Below are 25,753 nucleotides of genomic sequence, written 5' to 3'. Positions count from 1 at the left end.
CCCCTGGTCCCCTCACATACCATGCTTACATTCCCATCACACCCGGACACGGCAAGAAAACCACCCCCCCTCCCCTTAAACACACTCACCCAGACACAGAAACTGTCCTCTCAGGCCTGAAAGGATGGGCAGGGGCAACGGAGACATCCTCGAACCCTCTCCGCTAAGCCCGAGCAGAGGAATGGCTTTCGGAGAAGCCTGTCCAGAGCCGGGACCCAGGTGAGGATGGGGCTGCAAGGCCTGGGAGAGAGGGATAGGGCAGGGCTTGGGGAGAGGGAGATAGTGGGGTCCCCAAGCGTTCCCAGAACAGCGTTCAGGGAGAAACAGAAATGGGAGAAGCCAGCAAAAGACAAAAAAAGCCACAAGAAATCCATGCAGAGGCCAGGCAGGCCAGGGCCCTCCTTGCCCACTAGCACACACAGGGAACAGGACAATTTTCCCGCGAACCCAAGGGATGGCTCCGCAGAGAAGGGGGGCAGGCCACACCCCCTGACCATGTGCCATGGCCCTGCTGAGGAGCAGGGGGTTGCCATGCCAGTGACTCTATGTACAATGAGACCCTCCTCACCCACCCGCCCGCCCACCCAGCCAGCCCTCTCTCTCTCTCTCTTCCTCTCTTTCGCTCTCTTCCTCGCTCTTTCCTTCTCTCTCCCTCCCTCTCTCCTTCTCGCTCTCTCTCTCTCTCTCTCCTTCTCTCTCCCTCTCTCTCTCTCTCTCTCCCCACCGGCTCAGCCAGTCTCCTCGCTCCGAGCCTCCGGGGCGGGGCTGGCGACCTCGTCTCCATTACACGTGGGAGTGGCCTGGGCCATCACGCCAACCGTGCCTGTGCTGTCCAGCTCGGCCGGGGCGGGCACAGGGGCCGGGGCTGCCTTGACAGTGGACGTGGTGCTGTTGTCGGTGGGCGGCGTGGCGCTCCCCTCCGGGACCGGGGTGACGCTCCCTTCGGTGGCCGGCGTGGCGCTGCCGTCGGTGGCCGGCGTGGCGCTGCCGTCGGTGGCCGGCGTGGCGCTGCCGTCGGTGGCCGGCGTGGCGCCGCCCTCGGGGGCTGGAGCGGCGCCGCCCTCGGGGGCCGAGGCGGAGCCACTCGCGGCAGCCGACGTGGCAGTGTCCGTGGCTGGGACGGCTTGCTCTGGGGCCCGCAGACGCTTCATTAGCGTGGTCACTCGCACGGCTTTCTGGAATGAGGGAGGTGTGGGGGAATCAGCGAAAGGCGGAGGCGACCCATCCCACCTACAGGAGCTCCCGCTAACCAGACAGTTCTCTGGCAACCTCCGGCCCCAGAGCCTCGGCCCCTGGACACACATGCAGTTACTTCCGGAGGAGTATAACAGCTTAAACGGCAATCTGGGGTGTCCCCTGGAGAGGGGATGTTCCAAAGAACGATCCGGCGAGAAAGAGCACGATCCCAAGGGTGAGGGATCAGGAGTCCCTGGGGAGCCAGGGAGATGGCCAGAGGGAGGAAGAGAGTCAGAGGGGTCTTGCCTGCTGTCCCCTGCCCATTCTCTACCTTCCACTTGGCCCTGGCAAAGTTCTTTTCAATCTGGGCGCAGACCCCGTCCTTGATGTTTTTGTCTGAAGCAGCATTGCCCGAAATCCTGGAAGAGGGCAGGGAGGGGTGAGTGCCCGCGTGCCTGCACTGCCTGGCCCCTTCCTCTGGGATCTGGGCTCCGGGGCACACACAATCATTCGAACTGGGCCCTGCTGCAGATTTGGCACCCAGGGTGCACACTGCTCACTCTACCACCCGGTTGGGGGGTAGGCAGGGAGGTCATCCGGGAGTGGAAGGGCTCCCGGGGGGCGGCGGGGGTGGGGGGCGGTGCGGGGGAGACGGGGCTGTGTCTGAGAGGACCTGCTGCTGCCGCCCTGTGCTCTCTCCCACTAGAGCCAGGGCTGGCTCTGGGTCCCTCAACTCTGCGGTCCCTCCACCCCTGGGCGGGTCGCTCGAGCCCAGCTCTCCACACTGCAGGGGGCCAAGGGCACTTACCCCCGCTTCGCCCTATGGTCAGGCCAGACCTGTGGCCAGGCTGGCCCCGGGGACAGGGCGGGGGGGAGAAGAAGACTCACCACTCGTGGGAGATGGCCTCCTCAGCCGTGATCCTCTGATCCTGCTCCACCTCCATCAGGCGGGTCACCAGTTCTTTGGCTGTGGGGGAACGGAGGCAGGGGAGGCTTAGTGGGGGTGCAGGGGCCGCAGGGGCCGGGAGGAGGTGAGGCGGGGAGCTAGCCCCCTGGGCTTCTTTTCTCTCTCATCCAGACGCACGGTTCTAGATGTGCTTTCCCGGATCCCTCCTCTCTTTCTATGCGAGCCAGTCCCCCTCTCCCCACCACATGGCCTATGGTGGCGGTGGGGCCCACCCGGAGCCTGGGAGAGATGGGGGACTGGGGACTCGGGAGGCGAGGAGGAGGTGGGGGAAGGGCCCCAGGGTGGGCGGGCCCATAGCCTCCTCACCCGCCTGTGAGATGTCATCCCAGTATGGAGAGTCAAACTCGTAGTCCCCAGCCAGGATCTTGCGGAAAAGGTTCTTGTCGTGGTTCTCGTAGTCGTCCTCCTCCACCTCTTCGTAGAAAGGTGGGTTCCCTGACAACCTGCAATCCGGGGGGAGGTCGCGCTGAGCCCCTTCCCACCAAAGCCTCCACTTCCTATGTCCCCGTTTCTCCTTCCCAACCTTATCCCACTCTCCCCCCCAGGCTCCCCTTCCGCTCCAGAGCCGAGAAATGGCAATGTCAGAAGCCAGTGGAATCCCCAACCAACCCCACCACGTCCCACCCAACCCCCGAGCCGGCTCCCACCCGGACCTCTTCCCAGGTTCCCTTAGGCCTGTGAATCAATTATGCTCCCACCAGTCGATATCGACAGTTCCAGGGCTTGCCAACCCTCTTTCCCCATCTCCCCTGGCCTGCCTAAGTGCTCCCCCCGCACCCCGCCGCCGCCCCCGCCCCACCCCAGTGCCACTCACAGGATATACATAATGACGCCGATAGCCCAGCAGTCCACAGGCCGTCCGTACCGCTGCCGGCCTACCACCTCCGGAGCTGCAACGACAATTGAGTCCCGTTAGCCTGCTCAACGCCTGACTTCCCCACTCCCACCAACTTCCTCTTTGGTCGCTGCCCAGTCCCCGAAACTCTTTCCATTCCAGCTCAAGTCCATTCTCCCTCCTGAGCCTGCCGCCCTCTTCCCCTATCCCCCGTTGTCCTGCCCCCCCCCCCGCCCCCCAAAACAACCCTCCAGCTCCCTCCTTGCCCAGGTACTCCGGGGTCCCGCAGGGCTCCTTGATGAGCCCATTCTCCAGCTTGGCCAGGTGAAAATCACTGATGACAATCTTGGAATTCTTCAGCCGGTTGTAGTATACCAGATTCTCCAGCTGCTCCCAAGTTGGCATGGAAGAGGGCAGGAAGGACAGAAGGGTTGGTTCCAAACTCAGCCGGGTGCCTCAGCCCTCCGATTAACTCCGGGCCACTCCCTGCTCCTGGCAGCAGCCAAGAATCCCCTCACCCAACCACAATTCCTTTGGCCCCAGTGGCCTGAACTGCTTCCTCCACAGTGGCCCCAGTCCCTTTCTCCCCACCACCTGGCCCACACCCCTTCCCCACATTGGTTTAGTTTCCTCTCCTTCCCCATTTCCCTTTCCTTAGAGCCCCAGGTTTCCTTCTCCCTCACCCCATGCCACCCTTTCCCCCTCCCCTGAGCCCCGGGAATTCCTCCCCCTCCCCGGGGGCCCTCTACCCCAACCCTCTGACCCCAGGGAAGGTGGCACCTTGAGGTTGCGGTGCACTATCTTCAGGGAGTGCAGGTAGGCCACGGCCTCTAGAACCTGGCGCACAACATTGCTGGTATCGCGCTCCGAGTAATAGCCCTGGTCCAGGATCCAGTCAAACACCTCCCGGCCTGTGGCCCTGTGAAGGATGTGCTCGTTGTGGGTTGACAGTTTGTGTCTGCCACTCCACCTCATTAGGCTGGAAGCTCCTCCAGGTCAGAGGCCGGGCCTTTTGTTTCTACCGTACGCCCCCTCGACCCCCCCAGCACCTAGTGTCGTGCTTTGCACGCAGTACAACCTCGGTAAATGGCCATGCTGAGCTTCTTGCTGGGATCCCTATCTCCAGCCTGCTTTCCCCAAGGACTCCCGGGGTGGGGGGGTCCAAACTCCTGGGGAGGTGAGAGGAGGCCTGAGGAAGGTGGAGAGGATGGGGCTCTCCAATGACTGACTGATCAGCGGCACAACAGCTGGCTGGGGGTCGGGGGGAGACTGGGCAGTTCCTCCAGCCAGCCTCAGGAGGAGGCAAGGTCCACAGTGCTGAGGGAGTGTGAGAGTGTGTGTGTGTGTGTGTGTGTGTGTGTGTGTGTGTGTGTGTGTGTGTGTGTGTGTGTGTGTGTGTGGCAGGGGTGGGGGACAACACTGGGAGATAAGGACAGGGAACAGGTTAACTCAGAAACGCTCCCATGCAAGAGAGATAGCAGGTTCAGACAGGTGGTGAGGAGATAGGGCGTGAGGGTGACTACCGGATTACTGGTTACCAGTTACCGGGTTACTGGTAGTGCTTGATTTGACCTGGGAGAGGTGCCAGAGTGCTGTAATCTTTCCAACTGACTGGGCCCGCACTCCCCCTGCTCCCTGTCACAGCTTCGTCCCAAAAGATGCCGAGGCTCCCCCCCCCCTAGACTGAAAGCCCGTTGTGGGCAGGGACTGTCTCTCTTTATTGCTGTATTGTACTTTCCAAGCGCTTAGTACAGTGCTCTGCACACAGTAGGCGCTCAATACATACGATTGAATGAATGCTCCAGAGCAGGACATGGGGCTCTCCCCTCAGGTCTTAGGGCTGAGCCCCACTTAAATTAAGCACTTGTGAGAGGGGAGGAAGGGGAGGGTTCGGAAGGATGGGGTGGAGGCAAGGCTGAGGAGCGGGAAGGGGCTTAGGTGATCACTGCAGAGGGATACTGCCTTCTTGCTCTCTGGGCTTTGGCCCATGTCTGGAGAATCCCAACAGGCAGACAAGTGAGGTCAAATTCCCAGTTTCCCTTTAGTCACTCTCACTCCTCCAACCACCCGTTGTGCCAGCCTAGATCAGCTCAGCCCAGCCTAGCCTGGCCACTGGACCCATGCTCTTTGGGTCCAAAGGAGGTGAAAGTCTCTGCTGGGAGGGTCTGGACTGGTCGACCGACTGGCGTTCAGGGTTGAGGGGACAGATGGGGTGAACTCACAGCTCCAGAAAGATGAAATACTCTTTGCGAGTCACAAAAACGTCCACCAGCTGCAGGATGTTGGGGTGCTTGACCCTGCAGGAAGAGGGAAGAAAAGAGAGGATGAAAGGTGGGGGAACCCAGCAGGCAGGAGGAAACCGAGACTGGGCCCAGGGGTGTCCTTCTACCTCCTTTTCACTCTTCTCCCTCTCCTTTCCCCGAATTTCTCCCCGACTCCCTCTCTCCCTCCTTCCCCTGCTCTTCTTCCCTCTTCTCCCTTCCCACTCCCCCACCCCTTTCCCTCTCTCCCAGGGGAAGCAGCCAACATCCCCAGGGGTGGTGGCGGGGGCGGGGAAGAGAGGAGAAGCACACTCACATTTTGAGAATGATGATCTCGTTCTTGGCCGCCTTGCGCACTTTGCGCCCATCACGCTTCAGGAATTTCTTGCAGGTGTGCAGCTTCCCTGTCGCCTTCTCCTTGGCCCGGAAAATCTCACAGAATTCCTCCCTGCACCCATACCCGTAGCAAGGCTCAGCTCCCAAGCCCCCAGTCCAGGCCTTGGCCCTCAGATCTATCCCCCGTATGATGCCAGGAACAAAGGTCTGGCTCTCCCTTGCCACCCTGGCGACCCTGACCCACCTGGAGGCCAGGCCCGGCAGCCTGCCTCCTACCCCCCTCCCCGCTGCCCTCCGAGGCAACTCCCCACCCAGCGCCCCCTAGGCTCGACACTCACGTTTTGATGACCTGCCCCAAGTCATATCTGTCGGTCACCTCAGAGGGCTGGTTATAGTCCTTCTTGTCTCCCAGTGTCACACAGCCAAACGGCATTGCCGGACCCCAGGCTGCAAATGGGGGAGGGATCATGGGGGGGGGGGGGGCATCACAAACTCAGATATGGGCCAGCATTTGCCTCCTTCCCGAGATTGACGGCCTCCTCCAGTGACCCCACAACCCTAATACAGCCATTTCCAGCTCTGGCCTCGTTTTCTCCATGATTCTTGAAACGAGGCCAGTGACGTGGCTGCTGCCCCCCACCACCCCCCCAACTTAGGACTCTCTAATAACAATAAAAACTGTGGCATTTGTTAAACACTTACTATGTGCCAGGCACTGTACTGAGCGCTGGGGTGGCCACAGGCAAATTGCCTTGGACGCAGTCCCTTGTCCCACGTGAGGCTCACGATCTTAATCCCCATTTTACAGATGAGGTAACTGACGCAAAGATCAGTGAAGTGACTTGCCCAAGTGGCAGAGTCAGAATTAGAACCCAGATCCTCCTGACTCCCACAAGACCGTCCTGCGAAACTGGGAGACGTTAGGTTCCCCAGCCACCCTGCCAGTTTGTGCCCTCTGAAGAGGCCACATCCAACAGGCTTAAAGTTAGCGACTCTTTCACAATTAGGTGTCGTGACCACAGATTTGGAGCTTCCAGCCCACCGCCCGAGGAATGGCTGGCTAGTTTGCTGGCAGCCGCGGTGATTTCCGCGTGCTGCTTCCTGAAGGATTTTGGTGCGGCGGAAAGAGCGGTGAGGCAGTTCTGCTGGAAATCTCTAGGAGAACGCCCAGGGCAGCTGCAGCCACGTTGGCAGCCACGGTAACAGTGGCCACATCTGCAGGGGCTGGTCGGCACCGAGGTGGAGGAAGCCGCGGCAGCTTTGTGAGAGCCTGTGGGTGCGTGCGTATTCGTGTGTGACTGTTGCCATTGCCGCTGCCATTTCTTTTTATGGTATCTGTTTAGCGCTTACTAAGTGCCAGGCACTGTACTGAGTGCTGGGGAGGATACGAGCTCATCGGTCCATGTCCCACATGGGACTCATAGTCTTAATCTCCATTTGCTCCTTTGCCATCCTTTTTTTTAAAGCACTTAAATACCATAATTATTATTATTATAATTATCCTTTTCCCTCTCCCTCCTCTTTCTCTCACTCTCTCTCTCTCTGTCTCCCTCCCTCCCTGTCTCTTTCTGTCTTGGGTCCTCTCCTGTCCTCTGTTCTTTGCTAATTGCCTTCCCCAATTACAATTAAGCCCTGATTTCCCCGGCTCCCTCTCCCTTCTGTGTCTATACGGTGGGATCTATGACCTCTGATACGAGAAGCAGTGTGGTTCAGTGGAAAGAGCCCTGGCTTGGGAGTCAGAGGTCATGGGTTCAAATTCCGACTCTGCCACTTGTCAGCTGTGTGACTGTGGGCAAGTCACTTAATTTCTCTGTGCCTCAGTTACCTCATCTGGAAAATGGGGATTAACTGTGAGCCTCACGTGGGACAACCTGATTCCCCTGTATCTACCCCAGCGCTTAGAACAGTTCTCTGTACATAGTAGGAGCTTAACAAATACCAACATTATTATTATTACCTCTGGGCATTTGCTATTCACCCCACCCTCAACCCCACAGCACTTATGTACACACCTTTAAATTATATACTATAAATTATTTATTTATACTAGTGTCTATCTCCCCCTCTAGACTATAAGCTTGTTATGGGCAGAGATGCTCTCTACCAACTCTGTTGCATCATACTCTCCCAAGTGCTTAGTACAGCGCTCTGCACATAGTAAGCACTCAGGAAATATGATTGATTGACTGGCTGATTGATTCTGTCTTCTTTTCTTGTCTTTTGGGACTCACCTCCAGAAGGATACTCCCCTCTCCCACTTTGAGCCTCTGAAAATTTCCTTAGGTAAGAGTCTCTCACCCTTTCCTCCCTCTCCAGGAGAGTGCTGCAATTCCAATAAAGCCCAGGTGCCCAGGATCTTCCTGTCTGCCCTGCCCAGATGGGTCATTCAGACCACAGCTTGAACACCCACAACCATCTGGGATAGTAACCAATCAACAGCATTTGTTGAACACATGATAATGATAATGACCGCGGTATTTATTAAGCCTTTACTATATGCCAGGCACCGAACTAAGCGGTGGGATGGATACGAGCCAATCGGGTTGGACACAGTACTTGTCCCACGTGGGGCTCACCGTCTCAATCCCTATTTTACAAATGAGGTAACCGAGGCACAGAGAAGTGAAGTGACCTGCCCAAGGTCACACACAGCAGATAAGCAGCAGAGCCGGGATTAGAACCCTCGACTTTCGGACTTCCAGGCCCTTGCTTATCCGCTCCGGCCTGCTGAGTGCCGAGCACTATACTGTAGCTCATTTCAGCGAGAATTAGTAATAGAATTAGTAAACATTACCTCATCTGTAAAAGGGGGATTAAGACAGTGAGCCCCAAATCCAACCCGATTACCTTGTATCTACCCCAGAGCTTAGAGCAGTGCTTGGCACAGAGTAAGCGCTTAACAAATGCCGTCATTATCCTCTAGACTGTGAGCTCGTTGTAGGCGGAATGTGTCAGTTTTTTGTTAAACTGTACTCTCCCAAGTGCTTAGTACAGTGCTTTACACACACAGTAAGCGCTCAATAAATACGAGGGAATGAATTAACATGACCCCTGTCCTCAAGGAGCTTACAAACTAGCAAGGGAGACGGACACTGAAATCAATTACAAGTAGGGAGAGCATGTAAGATGGGTACATAAGCGCTACGGGGCTTCTGCTGGGGGCTTTAGGGTGGGGAGATGAGAGATTAATTGGGGAAGGCTTCCTGGAGGCCTTCGTCCCCTCTGGACTGTAAGCTCCTCGTGGGCAGGGAACGTGTCTACCAACTTTGTTGTCCCGGACTCTCTCAAGTGCTTAGTGCAGTGCTCTGCAGGTAGTAAGCACTCTACAAATGCAATCAACTGTTTGATTCATCAACTGGAGGAAATATGATTTTAGTAGGGGCTGCCGGATGTGAAGGTGGAGGAGGGGAGGAGGGGGAGTTCCAAGCAGGAGAGGGGTGTAAGAAAGAGGTCGGTGGCCGAAGAGACAAGAGTGAGTGAAGTACAGCAAAGAGACAGCCAGATCCTGCCAGGGGCCAGAGCAGCCCGAAATCTCAGTGTCCTCAATCCCCCAGTACCAGTTCTCCCCAACCCCGTCTGACGGAGCTCCATCTTCCCTGCTTTTATGTCTGTTTCCCCCAGCGTGGCTCGGTGGAAAGAGCCCGGGCTGGGGAGTCAGTGGTCTTCTTCCCCTTGACGCTGTTTATTGCCATTGTTCTTGTCTGTCCGTCTCCCCCGATTAGACTGTAAGCCCGTCAAACGGCAGGGACTGTCTCTATCTGTTGCCGACTTGTTCATCCCAAGTGCTTAGTACAGTGCTCTGCACATAGTAAGCGCTCAATAAATACTATTGAATGAATGAATGAATGAATGGTCTAATCCCGTCTCCGCCACTTGCCTGCTGTGTGACCTTGGGCAAGTCACTTAACTTCTCTGGGCCTCAGTTCCCTCATCGGCAAAAATGGGGATTAAAAAATGTGAGCCCCACGTGGGGCAATCTGAGTATCCTGTATCTACCCCAGCGCTTAGAACAGTGCTCTGCATATAGTAAGTGCTTGACAAATACCATTATTATTATTATTATTAAGCTTCCTGTGAGCAGGGAATGTGTTACTTGCTTATAATAATAATGATGGCATTTGTTAAGCACTTACTATGTGCAAAGCACTGGGGAGGATACAAGGTGATCAGGTTGTCGCACGTGAGGCTCACGGTCTTAATGCCCATTTGACAGATGAGGTAACTGAGGCACAGAGAAGTTGCCTAAAGTCACTCAGCCGACGAGTGGCGGAGTCGGGATTTGAACCCGTGACCTCTGACTCCCCAGCCTGGGCTCTTCCCACTGAGCCACGCTGCTTCTCTTATACAGTGCTTAATAAACAGCCTGACACCCAGTGGGAACTCAATAAATGCTACTATTATTACTACTACTATTCATTCATTCATTCAATCGTATTTATTGAGCGCTTGCTGTGTGCAGAGCACTGTACTAAGCGCTTGGAATGGACAATTCGGCAACAGAGACAGTCCCTGCCCAACTAGGGGCTACTAAGAGAAGCAGCGTGGCTCATCGGAAAGAGCCCGGGCTTGGGAGTCGGAGGTCATGGGTTCGAATGCCGGCTCTGCCACTTGGCAGCTGTGTGACTGTGGGCAAGTCACTTAATTTCTCTGTGCCTCAGTTCCCTCATCTGGAAAATGGGGATTAAGACTGTGAGCCTCACGTGGGACAACCTGATTACCCAGTATCTCCCCCAGCGCTTAGAACAGTGCTCTACACATAATAAGCGCTTAACAAATACCAACATTATTATTATTACTATTACCACCGCCATTGATCACCACTTCTGTTGCTGCTGCTACTATTAGCCTAAACTGGGTTTCAGTCACCTTCTCCCCCACCCTCACCCCTTCCCTGACCAACGGAAGGATTTGGACTCGGGAGGAGGGGTGGAGTCAAAAAGATCCTGCCCTTTCTTGTCCCACCTACCTCCCCTGCCCTGCAAAGAACCTTCAATCCATTCACCCTGGAGTGCCCGGCCAGAGAAACCCCTTCTGCACCGCAATCCATGGAAACATGGCCGTGTGGAAGAGCATCTGGTACAAGCCACACCTGGGTCCCTCTTAAAATCGCTAGACAGAGCATTCGCTATTGCTGTAACCCAGATTGGGCTCACACAGGCCTTCTGTTTTCCCCAAAGTCTGCCCATCTAAGACCTCAGAGTGCTTCCTGTATGTCACTCCTTACTGTTTCCTGGGCCTCCGTGAGACAAGTCAGGGCCAACTGTGAGACGAATCAAGGCCAAGATCATTATCTACACTGCCCAGTCGTGGAACTAAGATCGTGAGAGTCGGAGAGAGGGAGTTGGGGCCAGTGGGGATGGGAAATGGCACCTGTGAGCTCTGACTCCCGATCTGGTGTTCTTTTCCCTGGATAACAGTGTCTCACCTTCCCATTTCCAGAATCCCCAACCCCCTCCTCCTCCTCCCCCACCTTTCCAGACTTCAATAGAGAAGTAGTTGGCCTAGTGGAGAGAGTACGGCTCTGGGATTCAGAAGACGTGGGTTCTAATCCCAGCTTTGCCATTTGCCTGCTGTGTGACCTTGGGAAAGTCACTTCACTTCTCTAGGCCTCAGTTTCCTCAGCAGCAAAATGGGGATTTAACATTTATTCTCCCTCCTATTAAGACTGTGAACCTCATGTGGGATAGCCACTGAGCCTGACCTGATTACTTGTATTTACCCCACCATTTAGAACAGTGCTTGATAGATAGTAAGTGCTCAACAAATGCCACAATTATTATTCAATTGGGATTCATCTAGGAGGCCATGCCTGGGCCACCTCATTCCCACTGAACCCCCACCAGCAACGTGAGGACCTGACTGGATCAGTCATGAGTGACCATCAGAAAAACTGTGGCGTTTGGTTCCAGCTCCAGCTGCAGTGTAGCTCCAGACGAGCTTCCCACTCCATGGAATAATAATGTTGGTATTTGTTAAGCGCTTACTATGTGCCGAGCACTGTTCTAAGCGCTGGGGTAGACACAGGGGAATCAGGTTGTCCCACGTGGGGCTCACAGTCTTAATCCCCATTTTACAGATGAGGTAACTGAGGCACCGAGAAGTTAAGTGACTTGCCCAAAGTCACACAGCTGACAAGTGGTAGAGCCGGGGTTCGAACCCATGACCTCTGACTCCAAAGCCCGTGCTCTTTCCAGTGAGCCACGCTGCTTCTCTTGTGGGGGAACCATGACCAGAGAGGTGCTGCTAAGTCCCCAAAACATTTAGCATTTTAGAAGTGGATCTACTGGAGCAGCAGAGTTCCATTTTTTAATTTCCACCTCCCCTTCCTCCACTCAACACACACACACACCCTCAAAATCCCTTCTCTAGACCCATTTAGGGGCTGGGAAATATTCACCTGCCCAGGCTACCATAAGCCAGTCTGGGTAAGGGAAGAGAGGTAGGGAGATCTCCTTGGGAATTTTCAAGGGTTATTAAAATAGGGGGCAAGACCTCGGGGGTGGGGGCAGATGCCCTAGGGAATATTCAAAGTTGTCAGGGAGGGCTGACATTGTTTTAGGATTGTGCCAGGCCCCGCCACTGGAATACCACAGAGGCACAAACTGTTCCCAGCTGCATAGCCCATTCCCGACACAGCCAGACCCCTAGAGGTCCCATACTCATTCTGGGATAGAGCCAAATAGCAAAACTTCCAGAATCAAGGTCAGTCCCTCCTAGGGCGGTTGTCCATCTACTCCATAAACGATCCAGGGACAGGCACGGTCCTCCACGGTAAAGTAATCCATCCTCCTGACTCTATTTATCTATCCTTTTTCACTCCAAAGAGATAGGGGCCCAGAATAGATCACCCAGGCTTTCCCAGGTCCTTACATTTCAGGAATTTCTTCCTGCTGCAGCTGATGCTGATGAGGATGAGGATAATGATGAAGGATTATATTTGTGAAGCAGGTTTACTTTGTGAAAGTATGGTATTAAAGCACTGGGGAAAGGTGCAAGGATACTAACTTGGACAAGGTCTCTGGGGGCTTCACAATCTAAAAAGGGCAACGGGGAACTGGCAACAGGAACACAAAGAAAGAAATACGATAAATGAAACAGAAATACTAAATTAAAAACAACAATAAGAACAACAGAAATTTCAATACATGATGCTGAAAGGACACCTAACCCTAATCCCTCTTCCACTTCCTCTCGTGCTGGCCTCAGGGGAGATGGGTCAATGATGATGTTCCCTTACAGATTTGTTAAAATGGTATCAAGTCCCCTCAGCCTTTCCTTCTCCAGGCTAAGAGCCCTCCAGGGCCCTCTCCACAACGGAACACATCAAGTACTTGATGCAAGTGCCTGCGGAGAGCCCTCGGGGTGGGGCTTTCAGAGAGCCCAGCCATGGTCCTGTTGGCCTCCAGGGGCCCCAACCTTCCAACTGGACTTTGTTTTCTAAGGCAGACGTGCTCTTCTCTTGACCACAGCAGTAAGAGCCTGCCCAAGCTGGGGTTAATAATAACAATAATAATAATAATAATAATGAAGGGATTTGTTAAGCACTTACTATGTACCAGGCACCTCCTCCAAGAAGCCTCCCCAGACTAAGTCCCCTTTTCCTCAGCTCCCCCTCCCTTTCGCATCATCTCGACTGGCTCCCTTTGCTCTCCCCCCGCCCCCACCTCCTCGCCCCACAGCATTTATATTATACTTATAATTCTGTTTATTCATATTGATGCCTGTTTACTTGTTTTGATGTCTGACTCCCCACCTCTAGTCTGTAAACCCGTTGTGGACAGGGATTGTCTCTCTTTATTGCTGTATGGTACTTTCCAAGCGCTTAGTACAGTGCTCTGCACACAGTAAGCACTCAATAAATATGATCGAATGAATGAATAAGCACTGGGGTGGATAAAAGCAGATAGAGTTGGACACAGTCCCTGTCCTATGTGGGGCTCACAGTCTCAAGCCCCATTTCATAGATGAGGTAACTGAGGCCCAGAGAAGTGAAGTGACTTGCCCAAGGTCATACAGCAGACAAATGGTGGAGCTGGGATCAGAAACCATGACCTTCTGACTCTCAGGCCCGTGCTCTATCAATCAGGCCATGCTGCTTCTGTAAGATCCCAGGGATGGGGAGAGTAAGAGGCCAGGGTTCAAACTGCCTCCCCATCAGTGACCAGCCCATGAACTTCCCCAGGAGGCTGGTTACTGTATCAAAAGGAGAGTCCAGGCCCCATATTTAGCTCTCAGCCCCAGGGCTGGAGGCCTTTGAAATGCTTTTCCTCAGGGCTCAGACTTTGCCTTGGCATCCATTTTAGAATCCCCTGGAGCCTTGGAGCTAGGCCCCTCCCCCACTGTTAATTTAGGGTTTGGGCCTCACCAACCACACCCACGGCATGGCCCTAGCTGCCATAGCCAGAAACCATTCTCATTTTAGGGCTTTACCCAATTTTAAGTTTCCCCTTCCTCCCTTATCTTGTGAGGAAGTTGATCCCACCGTCTATGAAGAGTCGCTGTCTCTCCTCCCCCCCCCCGCCCACCCCCCAAACGGATTTGTCTCTACCCTTGGGGGCTCTCTGCTCCCTGCAGAGCTGGGCAGAGCTGCCTTCCCCCATCCCCGATTCCCCATCCCTCCAGACAGCTCTGCCACAACACCTGAGACTTTGGGCGTATAGCAATAACCACAGTATTTATTCAGGACTTATTATGTGTCAAAGTATTGTGCCGAGCACTGGCATAGAAGTGAGATAATCATTTTGGAAGATTGGACACATCTCCATCCCACATGACATTTACAGGATAAGGGGAGGGAGAACCCTCTCCAGAGCAATCCCCTTCCAGCCCCCAAGATTCCTTTTCCTCTCAGATCCATCCCACCCCCACACCTTGGATTTCCTATCCCTCAGTCCCTCAGGCTCCCTCCCACCTAGACAGATCTGCTGCCGCCTCCCCTGCACCTCCCCAAGGTAGATTCACTCACAGTTCCTAGGACTCCCTCAACCACAGACAGCTGTTCTTCCCCCTACCCCCCAGCCCTTTGGGGTTCTGTATTGAAAAGTCACTGGCCCTCCTCCTCCTCTTCCTCCTCCTTCTCCTCCTCCTGCCGTCGTCCATGACCCAGGAATGTTCAGCTGCATGGCACCAGGCAGGCGGTGGGGCTCAAATGACCCAGATGGCATTGGTTTGGGTATCTAACTTGGGGCGATATCACTCGCTTAGCCCAGCAGAGAGGAAGATGATTCCGGTTGAGGCTCTCCATCCCTGGGAATCAGATTGGATATTGCTCCCGGTGCCCACTGCCACCTGAGTCACTGAGAAGATTGTACTCGGGGTAGAAGCTGCCCGGGAGACATGTCCGGAACTTCCCAGGATCATGGAAGGGGCGTTAAGAGGTTATCTGGAGGAGCAGAAGGCAGGCAGAGGCTCAGCAACCCGTAACCTGGAAACCCCATGTTATTGGGGTTCCAGGGAAGCCTCGATCCTTCTGCTCACCACCTCAGGACTGTACGTTGGGAAGGTTGTGGCAATTCGAATAAGGCTGGCCCCCCCGGGACAGGGAGGAGCCGCCCGTAGCTAAAGGAGAGGGAGAACTATCCTAGGCTCTGTTCGCTCTTTGGGCGTATTTTAGTTTGCTTTCTTTTTTCTCTTTTCCTTCTTTTCCTACGTGCTTATCTTTCCCTTTTAGGTTGTGAGTCCCTTGCGGTGCGGAGTCATGTCTGAATCAAATCCCTGTATTCTCCCGGGAACGTAGTACGGAGCTTCGCACATAGTATTGTTATCGATCGATTCATTGATAAGCTCATGTCCGTGGCTCGGGCTAGGATTGCTTCTACCCCAACCAGAGGGTCCTTCTGGCAGGAAATTCTTCACCCTCCACAGGCAACCACCTGCAAAAAGCTTCTCCGAATCGTGGTGTGGTCAGAGGCAATTTATCAAAGGAAGCCAGCACTGAAAAGCCCGCAGTAAACGTGTAACCCCTCTATGGTATTTTACAATACACTCCTAACTTCTCACTGCCTGGCTTGCTCAGCCTCAGCTGCTTTCTTCCTCACTCTCCCTGACTCTAGTCTTACCTAAATCCCTCCTGCTGCATCCCGACCACTCCCAAACCCTAGAGCAAAAAGCTCCCCGTGTCGAGACAGGCAACAGCCTTCTGAGGGTGCTTGTTGGCTCCTCCTGAGGTAACAGTGCGCACACCCGCTTCTCACCCACGCACATGCACCATCTGTTTCCCCACTGCAGAGCCCCCCAGATCCACCATCCTCCGGGCGGAGCTGGGGCCTCTCAGCACACTTAACCATTCAGGAACCGGCAGAGCCCAGCCCTACAGCCTGACCCCGCCATCACCCCGCCTCTGCAGAATTGGACCTGGGCATTCCTGAGCCCTGGGCAGGACCTGACGCCTCGGGCCACGCCCGGTTCCCAGAGCTTTGCACAGGCCTGGCGGAAAAGCATGTCGGGCTCAGGCTGGGGTGTGGAGGGGTGTCCGCTCGCCACCCCTAGAGTCACCTCTCCCCCACAACAGGTTGACTTCTTCCCCAGACTCAGGGTGACCTGACCGTTCCTTCCTCACAGCCCTCTTGGCTACTGATCCCTAAAATGGCTCTTTGCTGGTTGCTCTCTCCCCCTTGGCTTTCTTCCCCACCTTCCTCCACGCTTCTCCCCAGTCGTCTCTCTTTCTCTCTCCCTCCCCCTCTCTTCTCCAGGCTGAGAACTTCCCCTAGAAGTCCTCTGGGCTCCCTACGGCCCTGGCTGAGCAGAATCTGATTCCATCACTCTGGGTCTGCCTTCTCAGCTCCAGATGCTGTTGCAAACACCTCCCAATTTAGTGGCAGCTGTGAACCGCAGACCAGGTTGCTGCTGCCTCCTTCTGTCCCCTCCCCCCACCCCAGGCACCTAGGCTCGATGCTGGGGTCGGATCCCCAAACTGGACTGTCCCTTTGTCGTTCCCAGCCACGGACAGGGCTGATCCTGACCCTTGCTCCATCAGGAGCAAGGAAGCGTTCTTCCAGGAAGCTTCCCTGAGCCAGCCCGGGCCACCCTCTCCCCACCCTTCCCAGTCAACTTCTCCCCACCCTCACCCAGACACTTCACGACGCTCCTCCCACCCCCACCCTCCACAGGGCTCCATCGCTACTCACTGTGCTGCACTGTGCTGGAGGCAGGATTGGTCTCCGCCCGTTGGCTGTAGAGTCTTTAAAAGGACCCTTATTCCTGTCTCCCGAGGCTCTCCCTCTCCTCAGGCCCCTGATATCTCTCACATGATGGAGATCGCAGATCCCAAATCGTCAGAGAGTAGAACTGAGCTAGGGGTTCTTATCCCTGGTGGTCGAGGTCGAGGGAAGATACTCCACCCACCCCCCACAGCTCTCTCCCTGCTTGCTTTTCTCTCCCTAACCCCAAGATGACAGAACCTCTGCGGGGCCAGCTCGGGGGGGGCATCTAGCTGAACTGCCCTCTGCGGGACTTTCCTCCCCTCAGCTGAGCTGGACACTGGTAAGGGCTTTGCTGGAACCCTCAGTGGGCTAGACCCAGCTGGAAACTGGTCTCAGATGGTCTGCATACTCTCCCTCCCAGCCGCTCATTCTTTCCTCACCATCTCTTCCCTCTGGAGGCTTAACCCAACCCTGAGCCTGGAGACCTGGGAGAAGCTCCAGGTGGACCTGGAGAGAGGGGCTGTTAGGCCCTAGGACAATCCAGAGATAGGGTTTACTCTCTCTTCTCCCAAAGACCGGCCTGATGAAGCAGGGAAGAGTGACGAAGATGGCTTCCTCCCGTTTGCTCCCTTCTGTTCCCCGCCTGGGCCTCCTGTCACTCCTGGCTGACACACCCCAGAGGCCGCAGCTCTGACCTCTCAACTGTCCTGGTTTACCCAGCCACAGGCCCCCAAGTCCCAGCCCCATTTCCTCCCCAGTAGCCTCTTGGCCAGCTGTGCACCCGCTCTTCTTCCCTGCTGGCCTCCTTGGATGCTACACGCCATGGGGCTCTGGAAAATAGGGTGAAAGATCCCTGACTCGATGTCTTCAGGGAGGCCGAACCCAACTGTAGGCCACGACCCCCTCTCTGGCTGAAAAACTCCACCCGCACCCCAACTGCTGGAAGAGGTATGTGACCTGGGAAAGGGTGGGAGTGGAGCTGGGGAGGGGATGAAGTGGGGGTGGGAGGGTAGGGAAGAAGAGGCCCAGCAGCTGTGGGGAAACGGGAGCTGCAGAGTTGCTATAGCAACGGAAGTTTTAAAACAAGGTGGGGAGGAGGGGAAGTCACAGGCAATAGGCAGGAGTGGGGGCAGGGACCCCACTTCCTGCTCTCTCTTGGCCCCAGACACCATTTGGGACCACTCCCAGGAGGTACACGGTCAGGACAGTTCCCCCCCCCCCCCCACCCCGATGCCCACCCCATCCAGAGAGGCGATGTGTAAGAGGAAGGGGTGGGCGTGTTAGGGGAGGTTTGGAAGAGTGGGAGTGAGGGGAGTCCAGAGAAATGAGGCTCGTATGAGTGGAGGCCAAGGGTAAACTGCGGGGGAAAGGGGAGGTTGGGAAAAGGGTGAGCGTGTTAGAGGAGCCAGAGGTGTTCGGAGGTGAAAGGTGGGGAGACTGGGGTGGGCAGGGGTGAATAAAGGGGAGGCCGTGGGGGAGGGACAAGGGAGAGAGGGAGCGCCTAGGAGTCTACAGTCAGCAAGGAGATATAGTGCACGTGTACCTGGGCAGAGCACTGCCCCAGAACCCAGACCATCGGGATAATTAACTGTGGGCACCGTGGCAGCTGTTTCCAAAGCCCCTGTCTTTGCACACATGGAGTGGGGTAAGGAGGGCTGGGGCCGGCCGAGTCCGAATATGGGCTGGGGAAGCTGTCCTAGGTAGTCGCCCAGCCCAGTTTCCCGAGCCTGCCTGGCTGCTCACCGCACTCAGGGAGGAGGAGGAGGAGGAGGTTGCAATCGGGAGAGAAGAGGGGAGCCTCTCCCGTGCCATCCAGACCCCCAGGAATTCCTCAGGTGCACACACCCTCCCGGCTCTGCGAGGCGCGGAAATACGCAGCGGGGCAGGGAAGGAGTCGACAGCCCAGCATCGGGAGGTCCCGTGGGTTTCACCCCCTTTTCCGGCTCAGCCCTTAGAACCACCCCAGCCTGGAGATGCGACTCTCTCTAAGGTGGAACCCATCGGCAGTCAGCTGGGAGGGACCTCGCACGCCACCCTGGAGAAAGGCGGAGTCCCTGCGGGGGTGGGGATTGGGATAAAGAATGGGGAGTGGGATAGGGGACAAATTTGGAAGCAGGAGGAGCTACAGACTGCTAAGGTCTGATTGGAGCCCCTTCCTGGATGCTCGCTATGATCCCCAGCCCCTCCACTGCCATCACAGATTCTCAGCTGAGCTATTCTGGGTGCGGGCTGTCGGCTATTTCAATATGTCGGAAGATGCCGGTGAAGGAGAGAGGTTGGATTTCAGGCGCGGGATTTGAGCGGGCCGTCCCTGGCCTGTGGGTGGCCCCCCCATCACTCCTGGGCCAGAGCTGACCTCAACTCTGCTGGGCCTCAGACTCTGGTCCAGGTAATCACCTGCAGTAGCAACCTCAACTCCCTGCAGGGCTCCTCAGAATAAGCCTCTCCCTCCTGTCCCCCGGGGAGGGACGAGGAGACAGAAGGGTCGGACAATGGCAGAGCTGGATGGGAGTGCAGGTGATGTTCTAACAGCTTCAAATCCCTCCCCTGCCTCCTCCTCCTCTCTCAGCCCCATCTGGCATCTCCCAGCTCCGCTCCCACCCCCTCCCTGGGTGTCACTGAGAGGCGAGTTTTCGGTGGGCAGCCCCTTTCCCCTTTGGCTTTTCAAGGTAAATCCGTGAGAGGCAACGAGGAGGGGGACTCAGTTCCCCCAGGCCGCTCCCAAGTCCACCTGTTGAGGATGGGCCAAATCCATCAGTACGCGTCTCCCTCCTGGGGCCTCGATCCCTCCTGAGGTTACCTTGCAATGGGTGCCTACAGCTGGGCCGGGGGTCCCCTCAGTCTGGTTATGCATCTTGTTCAGGAGAGAAACTGCTCAAGCACTTCCCAGGAAAATATGAGGGGGGTTTAAATGGTTGCGGGGAGGGGATATGGGGAGGAAGAGAGAACCGTTGTTCATCTGGAAGAGACGCCATCTGGATTCAGTTCCAAATGTCCAGAGGCTTGAGCAGGCCACCAACTCTGCTCAAGGGAACAGTGGGGAGTGAGTGAACACTCGACTGGGAGTCAGGACACCTGGGTTTCTTCCCCAGCTCTGACTCCAATTTCCTGAGTGGCTCCGGGCAAATGGCTTCCCCGCTCCGAAACTCGGTTTCCCCATCTGTGAAAAGGAGGGACTCGGTCTGCCCCGCCGCTGAGGAGTTGTCGTGATGATGGGCGGGGCCATCGTCCTGGCAAATTCCAGGACACCGTGTCTAGGACAGGCCACAGAGACCACAGGCACTAATCACTCTCATGCGAGGCCCAACCCTTGCCAACGTGAGCAGAAGAACAAGCAGAGAGAGGTGAGAGGGAGAATGGGAAGGATGGGCTGTCTTCCCGAGGTACCTGACCCTGCTCTTCCCACTCGGGGTCACCCACAAGCTCTAGCCCCTCCCTGCTTAGTTTGGGGAAAGCAGTTCTGGCAGTCCCCAGGATGACACTGCTGACAGCAGCTGGTCCTCTCTTTCCGGAGCTCAGAACCCAGGCAAACCCCTTCCCCCACTGGAGTCAGCTTTTTCCACCCGTACACACGGGCAAAGTGAGGCCCTAAACGAGGCAGGGTCCCACCATATGGGGGGCAACAGAAGGAAAACAGCAAGTCAGGGGAGACGGGGGGCGGGGGGCGAGAGCCCCCACAGCCTCCCGTACCCGCCCAAAGGCAGGGACCCTCCTGGGGCTTTCCTCCTCCTGCTGCTCATTTCCCCTCCCCACCCTTCCCTCTGCGTCGCCTATGCACTTGGATCTGTACCCTTTAAGCACTTGATAGTCACCCCACCCTCAGCCCCACAGCACTTGTGTCCATATCCCTACACTCTGCCTTTTCCCCTACCTGTGACTGATTTTAACGTCTGTCTAATCCCTCCAGACTGTAGGCAGGGTTCGTGTCTTCCAACTCCATTGTATCGACCTCTCCTGAGCGCTCCGTTCAAGGCTCTGCACACAGTAGTGCTCGGTAAATAATACTGATTGATCCCTGCTGTTGCTCCTGATGATGACCATAATGATTTAACAGTTGAGGCTACTGTAGTCCTGGGGCCAGGGAAGTTCCTCTCCACTGCTGCCTGCCAGACAGGTGTCTCCGGCTCCACATTCCACCTCCCTTCTCCACTCTCCTTTGCGCCCTTTATTTTCAAGGGAGAGGGTGGAACCCGCTAGGCTGTTGGGCAGAGAAAAGGAGGCAACCGAACCCTGGACGGTGGAGCAGAGAGAAGCGGGCGACTCCTTCTCTTGACCCTGCTCTTGGCCCCGGCAAGTGGCAGCATCTCTCTGGCTCTGCTGGTTCTTTCCCCGGATCCCTCGGCATCAGCCTAATAGAGGGGAGCGGTCCGGGGACGTACCGTCCCAATGGAGACGACCCCCGCCCCCCTCCCCCAGACCAAGGGTGCCGTTCTTGATGCCAGCCTAGGCAGCTGGTGGAGAATAGGAGAGCTGGCCCCTCGGGGAGCGGGGTGGTAGGGAAGAGGATGGGTGGAGGACAGGGGGTGGCTGGCCCAGGACTGAAAGCCCGAAGAGCGAAGAGATCTGCCTCTTCTATTCTGGGAAAGGAAAAGAGTAGGGGTCCCGGTGAGAACCCTGAATTCTCCAGTTTGTGCTGCTGAACCCCAGCCCCCACCAGCCCCCACCAGCCCGACAGGGGAAGGAGGAAACAAAGCCAGTTAAGAAGGGGAGGAGGGGAAGGGGAGACCGTAGTGCTTTTGGCACAGGAGACGCCCAGATGCGGGTGCGGATGAGGGGGGGAAGAGCGGAGGCATCATGTGTTGCCGGAACCCAATAGCTGGTTTTTTGGGCAGGCTGCCTCTCTCTGCTTCTTCTTTACTGCGGGACCCCTCCCCACAAAGATCCGGGCCGATTGTTGTCACAGAGGGCGCTCTAAACCTTCACCCCCCCACCCCCTCCAGCTACCCGGAGGGAGCCACTTCATGGAGTTACATACGCCCCCCCCCCAACACACATACACAGCCATCCATACATGCCCAGGGACACATGCAGGCACATGCCACCCAGTCCACCGGCCTACGCAGCCAGCCTCGTGTGCCTGCCAACTCTTCCTCTCTCCCCCCTTCCCCCCCCCCCGGCCCACCACATGTGCACATGTGTCACCACTCACACCCCTCCCCACCACACACATGTGCGCACACGCGACAGCATCCCCTGCACACATGTGCACATGCAACAGCATCCCCTGCACACATGTGCACATGCAACAGCATCCCCTGCACGCATGTGTCCCTGCCCGGCACACGACCCAGCCAAACCCCCTGCACAGCCGGGATGGGAAGGAGGGGGTAGATATCCAGAAGGGATCCGGATCCATCTCTCCCCCCCCCCCCCCGGTTTTAGCCCCTGCTCCCACCCCATGCCCTCACTGTTGCCATGGAAATTAGTGCCGGAGCGGAGGGGAGACGAGGAGGGTGCAGAAGCAGGAACGGGCCGGGGTGGGAGAGCGGGGGGCAGGAAAGAGTGGGGGAGAGACGGTCGGGGGAGGGCAAAGTAGACTCGCTCCAGACCCGGGGACCGAAGATGTAAGTGTGAGAGACGGTACGGTCCCGACCCTGCTCCCCGCCCTCTGGCCGGCCCCATTCTCAGCCCCGACTCTACTGGTCCCACACCTTGGGCTCTCCGGGACCCTGGCGGGGCAGTCCCAGAGAGGGGTCCCCGGGCGGGGGCGAGGAGGCCGGGAGAAGGGGTCTGGGAACCTGGGAAGGGGGTCCCGCTGGAGAGGTTCTGGTCAGGGGGAATCTGTGTTCCGGACCCCCCCCCCCCGCCCTCTGCCCCAGCTCCGCCCCCGCTCAGCCCACGTTCAGACGGGGCTGCTCCCGCCAGAGATGGAGGCTGGGGAGAGGAGCCTCCTCCGGCTCTCCGTGGGGGGCAGGGGCAACCGTCACCCCCTCGCCCCCCTCCCCGATGGCTCCGGGACTCCCGGATCCCCCGGCGGCAGCCCGGCCGCGCTGAGCCGAGCCGGAGCTCCTCTTCCGAGCCGCGATGCGGCCCTCCCGGCCCGACGGGGCCCCGGCTCCCCGCGCACCCCTCTGCCCCCCGCCCCGGTTTGGACGCCGAAGCCCCAGGGCGGCCGCCGCCTTCTCGTCCCCCGGAGGCCCTTCCCCGCTTTCCCGGAGCCTGGAAGCGGACGGCCCGGACGGCCTCCCCGGGAGCCCGGCACCTACCTGCAGCGGCGGCCGCCCCGTCACCTGGAAGAAGCCGCGGTCCCGGGGGGGGGCGGAGGAGGTCCGAGGCGCGGACGGCCCCGGCGGCGACGGGCGGGCTCCGAGACGGGGAGACGCGCCACCGACCTCTTGCCGCTCCCCACTTTCGCGCACGTCCAGCATCGCCCGCCGCTCCCAGCGCCGAATTCGCACCGGGACCTAGGGCGGGGCGAGGGCCGGGAGGGGGCGGGGGAACGGCGGGGCTTCGCCCTCCAGTCCCGCCCTCGAAGGGGCGGAGCGAGGCTCGGGGGGCCCGAGGGCTGCGGGAGGAGCTCCCCGAAAAGCCCAGGTGGCGACGCCCCCTCCCTCCTCGTCCCCTCTCTCTCCCCCACCCCCCCCCCCCGGCCCGCGGAGTGCGGATCACATCGCCCGGGACCCCTGCCGCCCGACGGGAACCCAGTAGGGCCCGGCCTCCGGCTACCCCCTTCCTCCCCCATCCCATCCCCTAGCTGGAGATGGACCCCAGTTCCCTTCCCCAGAGGAGCGTCGAGTACCTTCTTCCTCGCGGGCCGGGGCGGTGGGCCGGGGCTGAGTCTTCCCACTTCACAGAGGAGGGAGCCGGGGCCCAGGAAAGGGGAGACACTTGCCGGGAAAGGTTCGGCGGGGTAGAGTTGGGCATCGGACCCAGGAGTCTGACCTCCCGGTCCGTCGCCGGAGCCTGGCGAGGCCCCGCTCGGCGCCTTGTTCCCCAGCTTTCTCGGGGAGGGTGGCCCCCGGAACTGAATGGATATCCCTTCCTGCTGCTGAGCATCCAGAGGGCTGGAATGACTGCATAAACATCATATTCCTGGGAGAGTTGCAGCGGGAGCAAGATATCTTTCGAATAAAAAGCACTCTCTGGGCAGCAGACCCACCTGGATGTATGCATACATGCAGACTCGCACATGAACACACGCGTACACACACACTTCCAACACGGACATGTATAAAAGCACTCTGGTGTACGCGCGGGTGGGTACAACATTGAGAAATCCGGGGAGCCTCTTGTCGGAACACTCATCGGGGGAGCCAAAGCCGCCCCGGGGATGAGAGGAGAAAGTGTCCCGATGAGGAGAGAGAAGGTGGGAGACCAGAATGGCCTAGACTAGCCTAATGAGTTTGCAGGGCCAGGGCAGGTGGGCAAGGAGGTGAAATTGTAAACTTCCTCAATAATAATAATTGCGGTGTCGGTTAAACGCTCGCTAGGTACCGAGCCCCGTTCTGAGCGCTGGGGTAGATGCGAGAGAATCGGGTCGGACGCGGTCCCCGTCCCGCATGGGCCCGACGGTCTCGATCCCCATTTTACAGATGAGGGAACCGAGGCACGGAGAACCGAAGTGACTTGCCCCAGGTCACACGGCAGACAAACGGCAGAGCCGGGATTAGAGCCCGCATCCTCTTACTCCCAGACCCGCGCTCTTTCCACTAGGCCGTGCTGCCCGGGTACAGAGAGTCTTGCGGGACGGACTCTCGGCACCTGCGGTCGGGCATCTCTTCTATGGGTGGTCCAGAGGAGGAGGAGCTGTGGCCAGGAAGGCAGGCAGGGGGAAGCTGAGCTGGCACCTTTGACGTTTTCCCCACGAGAACTCTGCTTCTATCTTTCTCGTCCCTTCCTTCTCTGCCCAGGGTCTCTGGGAGGCAGGAACAGGCCGGGGAGATTCAGACCGTTTTAGGCAGCAAAGCCGTGGCAGTGGAGTGGCAGGGAGGGTAAAAGCCGTAGACAACCTCCTTAGGGAAGGGTTGATTGACCGGGAAGGTATAAGGAGCCGGAGAGAAGCTCGAGTTGCTATTGCTGTCAACACTGTCCCTTCCATCAGCAGGGAGTAAGAAGGGCCCGACAAACACTTGGAAGGGGTGATGGACACTGCCGAGGCTGGGAGGGGACAAGGTCATTGAGAGGACCCTCCCCCCTGCCAGTGCCACTCGGCTGGAAGCCAGGAAAAGCGGCCGAGGCGACTGGGGGCCGTGGGGGAATTGGGCCCGGTGCCTCTAAGTTTGTTTAGACTGGTGGGGGGGAGGTGTTTTTGCTCTGCAGACGCAGAACCCTGGGGTCCCCAGTGAAAGGCGGGGGCGAACTGGGATCACTTCGCTGGACAGGCTGTCCAAAGGGCATTGATTCCAGCCTCCGGGCAATTCAGTACTTAACCCAGACCAGGCAAGTGGGGGTCTCTGCTGCTCTGAAAATCCCTGGGATAGTCAGTCAGTCAGTCAGTCAGTCAGTGGTATTTATTGAGCACTTACAGTGTGAAGACCACTCTACTAGGTGCTTGGGAGAATACTACAATATAACAGACACGTTCCCTGCCTACAACGAGCTTACAGTCATAAATTGGATGAACAGAATAATACCTATCCTCCCTCCTATTTAGATCGTGAGCCCCATGTAGGACGGTGGCTGTGTCCAACCTGACAGTCTTGTACCTACCCCAGCGCTTAGAACGGTGCTTAACACGTAGTAAGCGCTTAACAAAGGCAATAATATTAACGCTTGTCTGGACAGGGAAAGGGTCTGCTAACTCTGCTGTACTGTAATCTTTCAAGCGCTTAGTACAGTGCTCTGCACATAGCAAATGCTCACTAAATACCATCGATTGATTATTAATAATGAAAATAAAAGATAATAATAACTCCTGGAACAACTCACTTTCAGTTCTATGCCCATTATCATCATCATCATCATCATCGTCATCAGACAGCACTGACCAAATGCCCACAGAACAAGCATGACATAGTGGACAGAACACAGGCCAGGGAGTCAGAAGGTCATGGGTTCTAATCCCAGCTCTGCCACTTGTCTGCCGTGTTTCCTTGGG

General features: G+C 57.0%; 1 protein-coding gene across 2 annotated transcripts; it reads right to left on the bottom strand.

Moving 5' to 3' along the window:
* Window positions 1–649: 649 nt before the first annotated feature.
* CAMKV (CaM kinase like vesicle associated) lies at window positions 650–23,582 on the bottom strand. 2 transcript variants are annotated; one of them, XM_029049725.2, is made up of 11 exons: window positions 23,456–23,582; window positions 5,914–6,022; window positions 5,556–5,687; window positions 5,201–5,275; window positions 3,759–3,897; window positions 3,245–3,365; window positions 2,958–3,033; window positions 2,450–2,586; window positions 2,065–2,143; window positions 1,508–1,595; window positions 650–1,175 (listed from the first exon to the last, which is right to left on the bottom strand). In XM_029049725.2, exons 2-11 carry the CDS (start codon window positions 6,006–6,008, stop codon window positions 729–731), a joined length of 1,389 nt encoding a protein of 462 aa, XP_028905558.1. In that variant the 5' UTR covers window positions 6,009–6,022; window positions 23,456–23,582; the 3' UTR covers window positions 650–728. The 2 variants fall into 2 exon arrangements, with proteins under 2 accessions (XP_028905558.1, XP_028905556.1); XM_029049723.2 differs by lacking the exon at window positions 23,456–23,582 and adding an exon at window positions 22,923–23,118.
* Between the last annotated feature and the right edge of the window lie 2,171 nt (window positions 23,583–25,753).

Source organism: Ornithorhynchus anatinus, chromosome X1 (assembly GCF_004115215.2).
Source record: "Ornithorhynchus anatinus isolate Pmale09 chromosome X1, mOrnAna1.pri.v4, whole genome shotgun sequence".
In the NCBI taxonomy this organism is placed as follows: Eukaryota; Metazoa; Chordata; class Mammalia; order Monotremata; family Ornithorhynchidae; genus Ornithorhynchus; species Ornithorhynchus anatinus.
The sequence above is the reverse complement of the archived record's forward strand: the minus strand, read 5'-3'. Positions and strand labels throughout refer to the sequence as shown.